This window comes from Ptychodera flava, chromosome 5, assembly GCF_041260155.1.
Source record: "Ptychodera flava strain L36383 chromosome 5, AS_Pfla_20210202, whole genome shotgun sequence".
Classification (NCBI taxonomy): Eukaryota; Metazoa; Hemichordata; class Enteropneusta; family Ptychoderidae; genus Ptychodera; species Ptychodera flava.
The window spans coordinates 38782903-38800056 of record NC_091932.1 but is presented as its reverse complement, the minus strand read 5'-3'; the positions used below and the strand labels follow the sequence as shown (position 1 = coordinate 38800056).

At 37.8% G+C, this 17154-nt stretch overlaps 2 protein-coding genes across 3 annotated transcripts; one reads left to right on the top strand and one right to left on the bottom strand.

The window, feature by feature from the left end:
- The first annotated feature begins 20 nt into the window (after positions 1–20).
- On the top strand, positions 21–7953 carry LOC139133866 (peptidyl-prolyl cis-trans isomerase E-like). Its single transcript, XM_070700634.1, has 10 exons — positions 21–128; positions 742–884; positions 1222–1248; positions 1660–1741; positions 2426–2553; positions 3366–3492; positions 4356–4435; positions 5287–5392; positions 5870–5945; positions 7200–7953. The coding sequence occupies exons 1-10, from the start codon at positions 98–100 to the stop codon at positions 7333–7335; spliced, it is 936 nt and encodes a 311-aa protein (XP_070556735.1). The 5' UTR covers positions 21–97; the 3' UTR covers positions 7336–7953.
- On the bottom strand, positions 7524–16726 carry LOC139133863 (putative leucine-rich repeat-containing protein DDB_G0290503). Of its 2 annotated transcripts, none has more exons than XM_070700632.1 (2): positions 16353–16726; positions 7524–15200 (listed from the first exon to the last, which is right to left on the bottom strand). In XM_070700632.1, exon 2 carries the CDS (start codon positions 15113–15115, stop codon positions 10322–10324), a length of 4794 nt encoding a protein of 1597 aa, XP_070556733.1. In that variant the 5' UTR covers positions 15116–15200; positions 16353–16726; the 3' UTR covers positions 7524–10321. The 2 variants fall into 2 exon arrangements, with proteins under 2 accessions (XP_070556733.1, XP_070556732.1); XM_070700631.1 differs by having other exon boundaries at positions 7524–15197.
- Positions 16727–17154: the final 428 nt, after the last annotated feature.

Genomic DNA, 17154 nt, shown 5'->3' with positions numbered 1-17154 from the left:
AACGGAAGTGAGAGCGCCGCCACTGTTTGGATTGTGCCATACCGCGTATACCGCGGTAACATGTACTGCCCCCGCTGCTTGATCAAGGGTTATAAAAATGGCTGCGAACAAACGTATCGTATACGTCGGTGAGTACTAGTGTATTTCAAACTTTAAAAGCTCTTTTTGGGTAAGGGATACGGAAAAAATTAATTCTATTAATTTTTCTATCAAACAAAATTTAATTGGCACGATTCCGATATTTCCTATCGGCCGAACTTCACTGCAGAGCTCCATATGCTGACAAAGTGACAACAGTGACCACTCTCGGAACCAGAGTTCTTATCGCGGATATCACATATGGCTGCTAAATCAGAATGTCAATTATTTGTATCTTGCTAGGACAAACCCCAAACTGCAAAATGTCATCAAAATTCTGCGAAACATATTGTAGTCTTCGTACAATATCAGTGAAACATCTGAGTGTGTTGAAAAATCTTGATTGGCAAGAATTAATTTATAAAGATATTGCATTACTCTAAATGATTCATGTTATCACTCCCTTTTGGGACTGCAATTGAAAAAGATAAAGAAGAGAAGTTTTGGCCCTGGGGTGTAATTGAGAACATCAATGACTCTCTCATGCCTGAACTACACAATGTATAAAAGAAATTCAGGTCTGTTATCAGAAAGTCAGGTCTGAAAGTGTTGATGAATCCTAATCAAATACACACTGACATGTAATCTGATTTACCTTTCAAGGTGGCTTAGCTGAAGAAGTTGATGAGAAAGTTTTACATGCAGCATTCATACCCTTTGGTGATTTAGTCGACATACAGATTCCATTGGACTATGAAACTGAGAAACACAGAGGTTTTGCATTTGTGGAGTTTGAATCACCCGAAGTAAGTTTTATTTGAAAGTATTTGGCTCAGATACAGATTGATAAAAGCTGTACCAGTCATAGGTTACTTGTCGATTAGGAAAACTTTGCACCGGAATGAAATCACGTTCAAAAGCCAGGCACAGCCTGTACTGTGCATATCAGTGGATACTGCTGTGTTTTAAAGTTGGCATAAGATTCAGAATCACTTTTAAATATTGTGTCAGCTTTTGGATTATGATGACAAGTATTTTTGAAGTTTGGAGATAAATTTCTAACGGCCAAATAATACTTTCATTTTCATTTACGCCTATATTTACTGTAATCACTGATAACATAATTTGTACTGTCTGTTTCAGGATGCGGCAGCAGCTATTGACAACATGGTAAGATTGAGTTGAAAAGTGTATTTGCCCCAAAATTAAGACAAAGATAAATTGCAATAGAGACACTGTAATGCACAAATTCTGTTTTCAATGCTGATAGAAATATCATATTTTGGCTGTTTTGGGCAAAAGTTATTGCATCCAAGTTAGTATGTGATAATATTTGATCAAAAAGGCATCTGTGTTGATAGTGATCATAAAGTCCTTATCGCAATGTTTTAACAGATTTCTTGAAGTGTAGAAAGCACTAACTGGTAATTTTGAAATGCAGTGTTGATCAAATCTGTTTACACAAAAATTTTAAAATCCCAACAAAATGTGCCTGCATGTTACATTCCATTGTATTGTACTTTTCATAGGAGATATGGAAACAGTGTTGAAGTCCACATGATTTGTTTATGTTTGTTTCAGAATGATTCTGAATTATTTGGAAGAACCATCAGAGTAAATTTGGCCAAACCTATGAAGATCAAAGAAGGTGCTAATAAACCAGGTAAGTGTTGTTTACAAAGATACACACGTCACCTCCTGATTTCAGTCGGGTCCAATACTGCCGTATAGAAGTCAATGTGATAATGACATATGTGATGATGGTGAATTGAACAGAAAAACAGGTAGTTGAATCACATTCACAGGATGGGCTATCAAATTCTTCATGCAAGTTGGAGGACTGAATTTAAATTGTCAAAGTTGAGTCCAACAGAAATTACCAAAAATTCATGGAGTTGGAAAACTGTTATGCATGCATACACCAATGGCAATGTCACATTAATATATTAGACAAAGATGCTATCTCATAGGGTACGCTATAATAATAGTTTGTAGAAATTGCCATCATCCGTGGCATTGATACCAAGTGTATGTAGGAAGTAATATATAGTAATTTTGCCATAATTGGCTCGATCTTTTATACCATAGATGCAATAAACCATATTTTCCAGTTCATGTACTTCTAAAAAGCAGGAGCCAAATAAAGTATATTTTAAAGAGTGGGGCAAAAAAAACCCTGTAATCCAGTATTGTACAATATAGCTGCTAGGAAAGAACTGTTCACTTGGTTATCAGATGATTGCCATTTGGTGGTCATGTGAGCATTGTGATTGTCATGTGGTAGTCACATGTTACTATGTCATAGTATAATGGTTTTCATCACACATCTTTGACTCCTCGTGTACAGTGTGGTCAGAAGACAGTTGGCTTAGGAAACATGCTGGGGCAACTCTGAAGGATCAAGAAGATGAGGATGAAGATGGAGAAGGTGGAGACGAGGAGAGAGGAACAAAGAGGAAAGAAGAAGCTGATGAGGTATGTGGAGACTTTATTCAATAATGGTGAATCAGTCCGTTCAGTATTAGGTGGTTCACAGATCAGTGTAAATCCAGATGTGCAGCAGTCTTCTTTGCTGAAGCAATGAAAAAACCATGTGTTTCTGTTAACATGCCTTTAGGAGACAGGGTAGGTCAGTTGAGAACTTTTTTATGTTTTACATGTGATGGGATGTGATTTTTCAGAAAAACTGCAAAATTTGGCAAAGTCATATGTGATTTATAAAAAAGTCAAGACATGTTTAGGATCTGAGGGTTTAAAATAGCATAGGTTCGGTTGCTTGAAACACTTACCCTGTATACATACTTCAGCAAGCAAGTCTGTTGGTATCAACACATCTGACTGGTCCCTTGAATGACAAAGCCACCACTCAAAGCTATAAACAAGTTGTGGTCAAACCACTAGGTTTACTCATGTCACCCACTCCTATAAAATGTCAGAACCACCTTGATGATCTCATGATTTAAAATCAACCGTAACTCTTTGGTTGAACATGAATTGAATGTGTGTCATGTCAGGGACAGCTCTCAGAACAATGATTGCATTGTAGCAATAGTGTAAGTGTAAGGTATTTCAATAAATGCTGTTGTTGTGGGATATTACCAAAACACATGCTTGAAGTACTGGACTTCAGTTTATGGAAGTCCCAAAGGGTGGTTTGAACATTGCCACCTAAACAAAGTAAAATACATTACATGTCACATAAAAAATTGCCCAAATGTAAAATAAAATAAGATTGTAACAAGTTTGTTTTCACTTCCAACATAAATAAGATGTGCATTGTATTTCAGTCTGGAGGACCCCCAGCAAAGAGGTCAAAGGCCAACCCTCAAGTTTATTTTGATATGAAAATAGGAAATAAAACAGTTGGTAGGATTAGCATGCTACTGAGATCTGATGTTGTACCAATGACAGCTGGTAAGTGTATGTTCATTAACGATTGATTCAACTCTTCAAAATTATGAGAAATGCAGATTTTTCTGATCTAATAAAATGACTCAGAGTTATCCAAAGTAAGTTTGTTCTCAGCTGTGACATGAAGTCCTCTGATACAATCAGCTTGTTATTACTCAAGGGGAGGGAGTCGTCCCATCTGTTGCTGTGTGTATGGGACCCATACAATGTGTCTGTTGCTATACACAACATACCGTATACCATCATCCCCTATGTATATCAAAATGTTAAAAATGACGGCTGTACTGAAAACTGGCAGACGCTACCAAAGAAACTTCATATAAATGAAGGGATGTAACCACAGTTTATTTGGTAAAGTCTTGCAGTGATTGGAAAGTTTCAAAACCGGTGAATAATGAACATGCATCAAATGCTGAATTAGCTGCACATTTGCTCAACATGCATCATCAATTTCTGAGAATAGGCAGTGTTTATCAACAAGAAAGTCACTCAGACAGGATGAACTGTCTGCCTTTAACCTTAGAATCATGGACTATTCATGTTGAATACCAATACTTTTCAGTATTACTGTATTTGCATTTATAATATTCTCTTAATTGTATAGCACCTGTGAAAGCAATAGAGATGAAGTTGTCTCATTAATAGTGTTTTCATCTTGATTGTGGTGTTGCAGAGTAATGATAATTATCATCATTGTTATTTCAATCTTCACCATTATCATTGTCATAGTTACAATAATCATCCTTATCATTTTCATCTTCACTACCATCTTCATTATCATCACAAATATCCTCATTGTCGTCAAAATTATCATTTGCACCAAAGAAGATAGTCACCATAACCTGGGTCTGTGTATTCTGTTACAGAAAACTTCCGCTGTCTGTGCACACATGAAAAAGGATTTGGTTTCAAAGGCAGTTCATTCCACAGAGTCATTCCACAATTTGTATCCTTTTACTAAAAAACAGATGTCACTGAGAAAATTGCCCTCACAGTGTTGATCTTTCAGGTTGAATTTTTTTGTTTTGTAGACAAGATAATGAAATAAAATTTATGGATCATATTATTTGCATACACTTCATGTTTGTTAGGGACTAATGTGTTTCAAACTGTTTTGGCATAGTGAACCATTCAGCTTGTCCAAGATCCATGCATAGTTGACAACTATGACAACTTGAAGCAGATTCTCCAGTAAAAATCCAGTAGTGAACCTTTTCCTACCAGTCCTGTTACTTCCCTATCTGCCAAGTCAGTAGAATGCAGTATTGAGCTAAAACCTATGCATATTTTCACCTATGGTATGTTATAAGAAGTTTAGTCAGTGAAAATCATGTTTACAATAACTGAGTTTTCACTGGTCATTAAGGGGGCATTGTACATTATACGCATTGTTTTTCAAGCTTGAATTTCAAATTGTCTAATCAAAAAATTTTACTTTGACCTCAGACTATTATGCTCATTTATGGAAAAGAGTGATCTTTCTTTGAGAGAAGTATTGGAGAGAAGATGACAATCTTGAGTTCAAAATTTGCCAACTTGAACTTTGTGTAAAGTTTACAACTTTTGATGAAGTTGCTTGTTCCATTAATTGAATTTTGCCGTTCTGTGCTAATCAGGGTACCGTAGTGTGAATTGGTTTGTTTAATTTTGAATGATCAAAATGAGACAAACTACAGGAATTCATTATGATATCTTGAAGTTTTGATACTTTCTCAGATCCTGCAGACAGGAAATGTGTTTCATAAAATTCATCTCTTTTAAAACAGATTATTTTCCCCTAACTGATTTTGTCATCAGATGTGTCAGGGTGGCGATTTCACAAATCATAACGGCACTGGTGGCAAGTCAATTTATGGTAAAAAATTTGAAGATGAAAATTTTGTTTTAAAACACACTGGTCCTGGTGAGTTCCATTTGTATCTGTCTGTCTTATGGTAATGTTATGGTAATATGAAACGCCTCATCAGAATAAAATGGAAATTTTGAAATGTTACTGCAACTGAATGGTTTGTAGATGGTGGTAATATTACATCATAAGATTACCAATATGTAGGGATAATGGTGCACAAACATTCCATGTCTTTACCGTGTCCTTATCTACCAAACTGTTGACTTAAATCACACAAGGAACCATTTTCTGAAGTGGATGTGAGACATAGGCTGTAATATATAACATCTGATCAATGTGACAAATCCTGTGCTGCTTTGCTGTTTATTTTGTTTACAGTCTTTTGAGTGTCACTTTGTCAAAACAGAATATGGCATTCTCATTCTTAAACCATTGTACTTACATAATGTCAGCTTGCATGAAGACAGTTACAAAGAATCTCCATTTCTGACACAATTTCAATAACTTTTCTCTCTCTACTGTGGATTTCAGGAACACTATCAATGGCAAATTCAGGACCAAATACAAATGGTTCACAATTTTTTCTGACAACAGAAAAGACAGACTGGTAAGAAAATAGACTTTTTATGATTCCTATTTGAGTTCATGACGTATTTTTGTGGTATGCAGGATTCAGAATACAACATTTGGCTTCAATAAAGTCACACTTCAGTTCACAGCAAAGTAACAGTGGTCAGTTAATATACATCTCAGTGAGTATACTGTAAGGTGCAGTTCAACTGGATAATTCACACCAACGAAAATACCAGGTTGTGATGAGATGAAGATTGCCAATTGAGTATATTGTACCTGCCCACTTGCACATAGAAGGAATTTTGCTTAATTTTTTTGGCATGTTTTTGCACAGTGTCTTACTTTCACAATTTTGAAGAACAATTATTTTGGCTTTTAACCCTCTTCATTCCAAATGTTGTTGAAAACCTGGTTTTCTGAGGCAAACTTCATATTGGGTGGGGGTTGATGTCGGATATAGGATCTCTTAGTATAATGTATGGATGAAGATACTGTGCCACTCATTTTGATAACTTTTTGCCACATCAAGATAAGATATATAGTACGTACCGCATAAATACCTCAGTGGCAACATCAAGTTCACCCATGTATGACATTGGTACTACTCCATGACAGCAAAGGTCTCTAATAATCAAAACGCACAGTTTGAATGTTCAGGGACTGTGGATATTGATCATTCACAATGGAATCATTTTATTTGCAACACAACCAACTCTCTACTTAAAATGAAAGCTGTTATGCTAGAATTTCTCAAAATCAAGACATAAACTTTTGCTCAAACTTTCCTCAACAAAATTTTACACCACTGCCTTTCAAAAGCAATGAGTTACTTCTCAAATTTGGTACTATTGAAACAAATTACCTGAAATTTATTGATATTTTAAATTCAAAAGGTAGACATTCTTATGTTAAATGTATCGATAAAAATTAAATTTTCTCTTTAAATTACTTCATGAGCTTCAAAATGAGCTCCAACAAGTGGTAGATCAAGGTATTACAAATGTTTGAGAGTCCAGATATATGCCCCCAAGGTCCATTGCACCCTTTGTCACATTTCAAACATTAAATAACCATAGACAGTAGACAAACGTTTCTCTACTGTCTATGGATGAACCAACAAGAACTCATGTTCCACTTCACTGTCAGGTTCCTTTGATGTGTGAAGCTTCAGCATATGTATTACTCAATATTCTTTGCAATGTGCCGGTTTGCATGTTAAGCCAAAGGAGCTCCATGAGAGAATTTCTGTATACCTTGAATAATTTTAACTCTGTGAAATTTCTTTCAGGCTTGATGGCAAACATGTTGTGTTCGGTAAAGTGATTGATGGAATGAACATAGTCCGGAAGATAGAAGCGGTGGGAACAAAATCTGGGAAACCTACGGAGAAAGTTGTCATCACAGATTGTGGAGAACTTGTATGATCAGGATTCCATTGTCATTGGTCCACAGTGGATCATGTGGATGTCATATGACTTTTGTTCAAATCAGTCTGAGCAGCCTGTGTACTGTACATCAGAACAGTACAACATTGGAATGGGCAACTGTGACTTATATTTTAGAGCACTGGGTTTTGGATTAACCCACTAAATGATAAAAGTTACAGAGACTGTTGCCGGATATCACTTATCTTTATTGCCACCATGACTGAGATGTACATCTGCTTACAAGTTACGGATACAGAAAACTGCCATTCAGAACCATACATGGAAATCACACATTTCACCAGCAAATACACTTGCATGGATTGCACAGCATTGCGTCAACGCTCAAGTTGTGCAAAATCTTATAAAAATGACCAGATATTGCCTTTTCTGTTTTGGGGGAAAAATGAAAATGAAAAACGGAATATTAAGTACTAGTCAGACTTCACATTATGGAAAATACAAGTTGGTCAAAAGATCAGGAACACATTTCCCAATCAAAGAATTACTTATTAAGTTTAAGTTTTATGGTTGTACATTTGTTTATGAGAAACCTTTTCTACAAAATATTTTTTAATACAAAGTACAAAAATAAATACATCAGACATTTTCACCATGGCTCTGTGTACTTCACTTTGTTTTCTTGACAAAGACAGCCCCATTAAGAATGTACGCTTGGTTGTCATTGAAATTTCTTCCCACAATACATTGCTACAAAATAAAAGTGGGAGGGTGGGGAAGGTTTTGAGAAGGAGCAAACAGAATAGCTTGACATTTTTAAATACCGGTAGATGGACAGAGGATAAATTGACATGATTCATGTTTGTTCAAGATTTGAACAAGGCCAACAGCATGTGATTAGTGTCTTGTATTCATTGATGTTATGAAAATGTTGGGGATTACAGTAAACACAAAAGAGTATTCATTCTCATGATATGTTATGTAGCAACAATATAAACACAGCTGACAATGGACAAGTAGCTGCCTTATCTTTGCATACTATGTAGATACAATCAATAAATGTACTCAGTTCAAATACTACATTGTAACTACCATGGCAGTGATACAGTTTAAAGCAGCATGTCTCATACATAAACACCACAGTTACAAGCTGCAGGCAGAACTAAAGAGTGAAAGAGTTTTCTCAGCAAAAAAAAGAATGAATCAGAAAACACAAACTACAACTGATTTCAGCCAAAAGTGTAAAATTGCATACAACTACCTTTTGCAATCAACTGGTATTTGGTGTGCTCCAAGAGAAAAATTTTTGGCAGACTGATATGAAAACATAAAATGGCTATTGTGAAAACCTGGTACTGCTCACATTTCTAAATATTCTCCATTAAGAAAGGACGAACCGCTTCCCTATCATTTGAAACTGCAGATTCTGGTTAGGTCACATAATTTGTAAACTGTTCTGAGCTATCTCTACTATTTTGGTTTAATGCATACAAAACCCGTACATTTTCAGTACCTGTTGCACCAAAAAGTCAAGCATGTATCTTGAGCATATTGTACTTTAACCTCAAATAATTGTAACTCTCTTCCCAAAGCAAACCCACTCTTCATATCTATTAACTTTTTAAAATTGTTATTGGATGACAATCAAATGTGTGGTAATTTGTACACAGATCAAACGAACTATGTAAGAGTTCGCACAATAAATATGCAGCAATCTTTCAGTTGTCTGAACAAAACTGTATAAGACCCTTGACATTCAACTATTTACACATTACAATCAGGTGATATAAGTCACCCTTTCATTACAGCAATTCACCCGTACAATACACAACGACAAAATTTGACCCATGTACACATAAATATACTTAATCCCATGCAAGGTGAAGTAATTTGATCAAAAACATAAGAAAGACATGACTGAAAAAGTTACCACTGAGAAAGCAGATTGTCATCTTTTGGTGCTTTGTCCAATCAAATCTTTACAAACTACATAAATCAATTGCACTTTTATAGAGTAATAGTTGTCTCGATGTTGACGGTGACAAGGTACAAAGCATGGCATACAAAGATATACATGTATCACGTCTCATGAGAATCAGTGAACAAATTGCAAATTGACAACTGCAAAGCAATGGGCCAGCTCTGGAACAAAATGTCACTTTCAATGCTACAGCATACTATGGAAAGTGGACAATACAGCAGTACAAACAAATATATGCTAATAAACACTCACATAGGAATAAACACTGTTCTATGTTGATTTCTGTATGTGGTTAAATTTCTACTGTAGTCAATTTAAATTTTCAGTTTCCACTCTTTACCAGATGCTGATATACAGACATATAGTCAAAAATCTATGTTCATGTGGAGATGAATTAATCTTTCTCCTGTCAGACAGTATCACTTCCCCACCTGTCAAGTCCATAAAAAGCAGTATTGAGCCAAAACCATACTTATTTTCAGTCTAACTTGGCTTGGTCTGTTATAGTGACTCAAGTCTGTAAAAATTATGTTTAGAGTATTAATGTTTTCAGGGGCCCCTCAAATGCTCAATTTTTTGAGAGGAATGTAGTGCTTCATTAGTTTTAACCAACTTGACCTGATGGTGAAATGTGAACTTGCACGATAAAGAAGCATTCAAGCGAGTCATTTCAAAATCTTCTGGCATGTTATACCAAATTCTGAATAAGTTAAAAAATAAACAGGTTTCAAATTATGTAAGTCTTGCATTGTATGCATTCTTACACAGCAATTGTAGATGTCTCTCTGGCAACTGTATTTGATGTGATGCATTTCTTGTTTGCATTCACTGATGATTTCCCAAGTATAAAAAGATGGAAGCCATAATCAACTAAATCAGTTGTTTGTTATCAGTCCTAGCTATTTAGTGTCTTTCGCATAGACCTTGAGTTTTTCAAGTTCATTCTTGATGTCCAGACCAACGGGTCTCTGTGCTTGAGCTATCCATGTGTCAAGTGCGGAGACACCCATCGCTGGATGGGAGATAGCCAGGTGGAGGACACATCTATGCTACACTGCACTGCACCACCCATGGTAAAGTAGTCTGTGCTAAGACTGCACACATCATCTTCAGAAGTTCAACCACGGATTGTTTGTTTGTTGCATGACCAATGACGCTCACTCCAGTGATGATATGGAACAGCATTATAACACTACTACAGTTCGTACTCTTGTCTTCTTTCAGCTTTTGGCTCCACTCTCTCAGCATAGGCCAGAAGGCTTCTCTGATGAGCCAGTTGTTTGTCCACTCCCAGCCCTGGTACTGTGCGAGTAACTCCATTGCTTTGCTGATTTCAAATCCTGCTGCTGTGAGCTTGGTCTCTCCATTGTGTTCAACAACTAGAATTTTCTGTTTTATATCAACAATGAATTCCTCAGATATACTCTCTGCCGACTGTTTTCCAAATTGCCACCTGCACATGAGTGACAGGTATTTCTCAATCACTTCTTTCTGTTGAGGATCCTTTACTGCTTCAAGTTTTTTCCGCGTAGCAAACTCCAGCACCTTGACTACCGGCTGTAGACTGCTACTATGTTTTTTCAGTATTGCTGGCCACACACCAACAATAGCTAACAAATGGTGGAGCTTGTCTGGGTGGTCTTGTTGAAACATATCGTAACACAGCACACAAACGCCTTCTCTACAGTTCAGAAGTCTGGACAGGCCTGTGTATATCCTGCACAGTGACAGACACTGCATCAGATCACCTCTTGCCATCACACCCTTGTGCAGACCTGTCAGTATTCCCTCTTGCACTTTCTGCGGCCGGGTTCTGAGTCTGTTTGAGAGCGCTGCAGCGATGCTCTCTTCCTGTGGCGTCAGAACTGGTCTGGTGTTGTCGTTGTTGTTCTGGCACTTAGAGGCAATGACGGGCATCAAATCCACGGAAAAATTCACAGTGTACTCAATAATAGCTGACACGACAGCATTGACTGCTTTGGACTCAGCCATACACCTGATTTTATGCAGCACAGTCTCGAGACATTTCTCTGCATCAGCAAGTGAGGGCGTACTTGCTTCTGGCGATGCTATCACATTTCCCTTGGCTTTCTTCTTCCTCTTCTTCTGTTTCTTTTTCTTCTTCTTCTTGTTTTCATCGGGCATTTTGTTGGTAGCTATGTCTGCCCACAGATCCCCGATTGGTTTATTTGGACTACCGATAGTTGCTGTGTGACCTGTATGCTCTCTTGGGTTGACGAGAACAGAGTCGTCATCAAACGCATCATAATCAGCCAAATCAAAGTCGTCTTCTTTTGTCTCATTCTTCCTGGCACAGTTTGATTCAAATTTCTCTGCATTGTTGGTCTGGTTCTCTTCACCGCTAATTCTATCTGAAGTTGGAATTTTGACGTCAGAGATCTGGTCACCATCACTACATTTTCTGTTTTTCTCAACTTCAACAATGTTGTTCTCACTGACTGATTCCACAATGTCGCCTGCATTTTTCATTAGAAACTTCTCTCTTGGTTTTCTGCTTGCATCACTACCATCTTCTGTTTTGCTGGTTTTGTTATTCACTCCAAAGTCGTCCTTGCTGTCGGCAATATCTTGTAAGCTGTCATGAGTGTCATTGTCAAAGGCTTGTAGGAGGCTTCTTGCTGCACCCATGGGATAGGGTTTAACAGAGATGGCATCTTTTGGTGCTGTGGCCTTGAACTGGCAAGGTGACCTCAAATGACTCGTCCTAGTGGTATTTTCAACTTCTGGATCTACAGTTTGCCCTGTCACACAAGCGTTAACAGTCTGTGAAGGAGGTGACAGAATTCTTGGCGGGGAAGGTAAGATGCACGACATGGGAGATTCCACTTCCGGTTCAGGGGTGTCAGTCAGATTTACAGGAGACATTCGCAGAGGGGATAATGGGGGAGCCAGGTCCCATGCAGCCATGTCAGAAATCGCTTCAAATATTTTAAACGCAGTTGGTGAAGAGCATTTTGCTGTCAGCTCTGTAGCATGTCTGGATGATTCAGTTTTCAATGTACTCTTCACATTCTCTGTTGGCAAAGCATCAGCTTGACTACAGTTGCTTTCATCAAGAGTGCATGCTGATAATATAGACTCTGACATTTCTTTAGATAATGTACTCTTCTTTTGTGCAGATACCTCAGATGTGTTCAGCATGTCATCATCATCTGTGTCAAGACTGGTTCTGCTGTTTTCAGGATCTGCCAAAGAGACCGCTTTCAGTTTCTTTTCTCTTTTCTTTGCAGCATTGGTATTTGCGCGATCATCGCCCGTAGTTCTTTTCCGAGACTGCCTGAGGTGAGGAGACTTGGATTTTGTTACACTCTTTTCAAGTAATTTTGCTTTGGCTCTGGTGACTACACCGGGGCTGCTATCACATTTCAATGTCTCTGAGATAATATTGTGGCTGCTATTTTGAATTGATTCAGTCAACACACTAGGATCAGCAATTCGTTTTGGCATACTTTTAACTTGACCATTTTCTTTACACACGTTTTTGGAGGAATTTTGTCTGTTTTCAACACCATCCTCTTCAACTTTCTTCTTTTTCTTTTCTCTTTCATCAGAATTACTGTCCCTTGATTGTGACCTGGTGTAGGGTCGTTTACGAGTGATGGCGTTGTCACCCTCTGCACTTTCAACTTTGACCTCATCAAGTTCACCGGTTACCGTTTGAGGTGGAAGTTTTTTGTGGTTGGCTTCTAAAATTGGTTGGGATTCCTTGATGACTGATGTCCTTGTTACTCCGTGACCATCTTTAGCAGGAATGTCTTTCTTATGTTGCAATTCCTGTTTTGTTTCCTGTCCAGTCACATCATTAATAACCTTTGACTGAGATTCCTGGAGTGCAGACTTTAGCAATGATGGGAGGACTGTCACAGAGTCTGCACCTTGAGCTTCTTTGGCATGGTTTTCAGATTTGGATTTTGGTGTTGTCTTTGTTTGATCCACGCTATCTGTTGCTGCAGCAGTGTCCTCTGATTGCTTTGTCTTTCCAATTGGTGGGTCAGTAATGTCAGTGCTAGAACACCAAACTTTGTCAGTTAATAACTGTGGTTTGCATTTAGATTCCAATTCAACCTGATCTTGACCTTGACCTTTGCCCTGCAACTTGGTCACACATTCTGAAGAGTCAGTGGTGCTGTTGTCTTGTGTACTTGCATTTTGAAGCAAATCACCTTGTTGGGCACTGGAACAACTTTCTTCCTTATCATGAAATGCATTTGAAGTATCCTCTGTTTCTGGCAGCTGATTTTGCACAGTTAGTTTAGTACTTTTCTCAGAGTCACCAACATCAATACTCTTGATCTCAACATTGTTTTCTTGCATTCTTTGTGTCATTGAGCTGAAATCCTTGGATGATGCAGACGCAGTTTCCTCTTCTGAGGGTGACATGTTGACAAATCTATCCTCACTGATTTCTACACTGTGTGAACTGTTGACTGATATTGAACCTCTTCCCCGAGTCTCTGAATTTTCTGACACAACCGCATCTTCGTCAACATTATCAATTTGTGTTTTGTCATCCACAGCAATGTTATCTATTTGATTTTTACTGTCATCCTTCTGATCAATATCATCAAATGAATCATCTGTGGTGGAGTCACTTGAAACACTGTTCTCCATATCCTTGGTTTCTGCACTGGTTGGTTTTGGCGTTGAACATCTCGGCTGTGCATCAGGGACAGGCACAGACTCACTACCTGCAGCTGTTTTGTTTATGTTTCTCTGTTGAACGTGACAGGAAGCTTCTTCATTGGTGACCTCACTAATTGACGTGACTTCTGAATCATCTTGGCGGAATGATTGCTGTCTTTCGTCTTTGGTGTCATCGGCTGCAGGTAGGCACCCTTCCTGGAGATCACACAGTAAGCTACTTTCATTCTGATCTCTATAACTACTTGGAGACAAGACAGAATCTCCAATGTGGCAGTCCAATGCACGATCTATCTCATCACAGACACTATCAAGCTCCTCATCGGTATCATACTGCGATGACACAGGCGACATTGGAAGAGGCATTAACTGTGACGGAAGCTCAGAGGCAGAAAACTGAATCACAGACTGGAGCTCTGAAAAGATTCCAGATTCTAACTTTTCCTTTTTGTCGTGAATGTGTGCCAACTGTTCATTTTCACCATAACTTGACTGTGCCCAGTCATCCGCTTGGATATCATCATACCTTTTTATCACCCTTCTGGTTTCATTCCTCTTCATATCTTCATATTTCTTCAACAACTTCTCAGCTCCTTCCAAGCGTCTTTCAAGTGCTTTCTTACTCCTCTTTTCTGCTTGAAGCTGCTGTTTATAAACTTCAACATTTTCTTTCATTTTGTCGTAGGTTTTGTCTCGTTTAGCCAACAGCTTTTGAGATTTGTCAAGTTCCTGTTTTAAGTTCTTACACTTTTCATTGAGGGTCTCTGTCAGTTCATCTTTCTGCTCCAATCTCTTCTCTAACTGCTCAAATAAATTTTGGCAGGCTGAATGTTTACTTTCAATGTTTGCCTTTTGCTGAATGATGAGCAATTTGGATTGTTTACACTCATTCAGTTCCTGTTTGACTGTTTCAACTTGCCGCAATGCTGTCTGCAACTGTTTCTGTAGAGCGTTGCAGTCCTGTTCTTTCAAATACAGCTTGTTTGTCACATCATCAAGTCGTTTCGTTTGCGTTTCCAATTCACTGCATTTACTGCTGTACTGCTTGATCAGTCTGTCTGTTGAAATGATTTTCTGTTTGATTGTGGTGAAATTGCGACCATAATCCTCTCTCACTTTCTTTATCTCTTCTTGCAGCTTTTCACAGCCTCTGCATCCAGGTATTTCAGAAGCCATGGTGACTAGGTAACATCAGTTGAATTTCTCAACTTAGTCTGGCATTTTCCTTTTGTATCAGTCGACGTTGCTTCTTTATAGTCTGCTGGTTGAAAAGAAAGGAATTTAATCATTTACTTTGAACTGAGCCCAAACAGAAACTAATTGTTCTATCAAATGTCACATTCGTGTTTTAAAAATTCCTCAAACTTGGAACACAATGGCTTGGACACAAGTCAATAGCACTGAGCTCTGTACTAGTTGTGCTAATGTCTGGTTGTTTTGGCTTAATTTATGAATGGGGTCTCGATAGTAAGGGAGAACAACTTAATTTTTAGGGGTTGAGGAAACGGGAATACCAGCAATTTTTCCCCTCACTGTGACAGCAATTTTATTTCTATTGTAAGTCCTGCATCAAATTATTTTTCTACATGCGGCAGCAATTTGCAAATCTGATGGAACTTTTGTCCTCTTGTACCATTACATGATCACTTTTTCTCCTTCACCTGCTGACAATTTTTATTTTCCCCAAATCCAGTTATCCTCCATCCCCAGAAATCAAATAGTTCTCTCCTAACTCAATTGTTTAGGTGATATTTCTTGTATGTGACCTGAATGCTACCAATGACCACTGTAAGGTGAATCTGTGGAATGGATATAAGGTGAAAGACAGCCAACTCGGCTGTAGTTTAGTAGTCGTCAGTTGACTTCACAGCAAGTTATCCAGTCATTTTGCGATAAAAAATCGAAATTCATTCATTTTCTCTCACTTCAGACGTAATATTTCAAATCGGTCATTTTGCAGCACATATCAACAATTACAGGTCTGACCGTGACTAACAATCACAAGTACATGATTTTCTCGTCATTTGTGCCTTAGACCATAGACCCTAAAAACGGATGCTTTAGTCTTTTTTAGACCTGGTTCAGTGGTAGCCAAGTAGTGAACAGACAATATAGTTTGGGGTTAAAATCCATTTAACCTACCACTGAAACATTCCGGATCTGAAAATGTTTGGCTGACTTTTCCACAGATGACAAATGTTTTGGTAGAGTCAGTCAAACACCAATGCCATATCATACATACGTATCCCATGCGAACAGTATTTTGAGCTTACAAGCATGCAACGTAACACAAATCGTGCACTGTGTACGTACTGGGTGTGCACATCCCTGTCTGCTGATTCCTCCCGGTCAAATTGGTTGGTAAGACAAAACACTTTCGCCGGAAGAAATGTAAAATACTGCATTCACTCACCTTTTCAACAGTACAGAAGTAATTTATCGACGCAATCTTTGTGGTGTTCGTTTGGTGGCGTCATTGCACGATGAAAAAGACGGATCTATCGCTACCGGCCACGCGTCTACGCGTTTGGCAACCATTTTCAATTTTGACCTGTGACCCGTACTATCCTCTTTCAGGATCTTGAAAGATTGAACACGTAATGTTCGAATAATATACGCAAGATAAGAGTTCATGTAAGTTTAATATGAAGTGATTAAGCAAGATAAAGAATAAAAAATTCTTCAAGCAAATCAAGTGCATATAAAGACGCAAAAATAGAAAATTTATGGTAAAATTACGTTAGCCATAGTTTGTATAACATGAACGAGGATATAGCAGTGAAAAGTACACATAAGCTCCAAGCTCCACGTGCTGATGCATTTCGCAAGTTTTTACATCGTCTGATTGTAATGTTTTACGTTCAAAATCTCGTACAAAGATTACAAGCATAACAAACGTTTGAATAAAAACTAAATCGTTTCAAAATAGATAATAGAAAAACACGAAATCCCTACATATCAGTATAAAATAGTCATAAATTAATTTTGCTTACAATGAATTCGATTTTAGGCAACTTGATCGTCGGGTTATTATTTCTGGCCAGTGAGCTTATACATCAAATGAAGCTATCAATCATCACGAAGCACGAAATTCGGATTTAATTTACGTTGTCCTATCTTGACCCTTGACCTTTAGCATCATCGTCCAAAAAGTTTAAATTATGTTAATAATGATATTCAAAAATTGTAATTGTTTGGTATTTTATTTCATTCTT

What these genes read in the sequence shown, in the direction of transcription:
- LOC139133866 (XM_070700634.1), top strand. Translation starts at nt 98, where the DNA reads ATGGCTGCGAACAAACGTATCGTATACGTCG. An exon ending in CAGCAGCTATTGACAACATG is followed by an intron (nt 1,249 to 1,659) that starts GTAAGATTGAGT and finishes TGTTTGTTTCAG; the next exon opens with AATGATTCTGAATTATTTGG. An exon ending in TGTTGTACCAATGACAGCTG is followed by an intron (nt 3,493 to 4,355) that starts GTAAGTGTATGT and finishes ATTCTGTTACAG; the next exon opens with AAAACTTCCGCTGTCTGTGC.
- LOC139133863 (XM_070700632.1), bottom strand. Translation starts at nt 15,115, where the DNA reads ATGGCTTCTGAAATACCTGGATGCAGAGGCTGTGAAAAGCTGCAAGAA.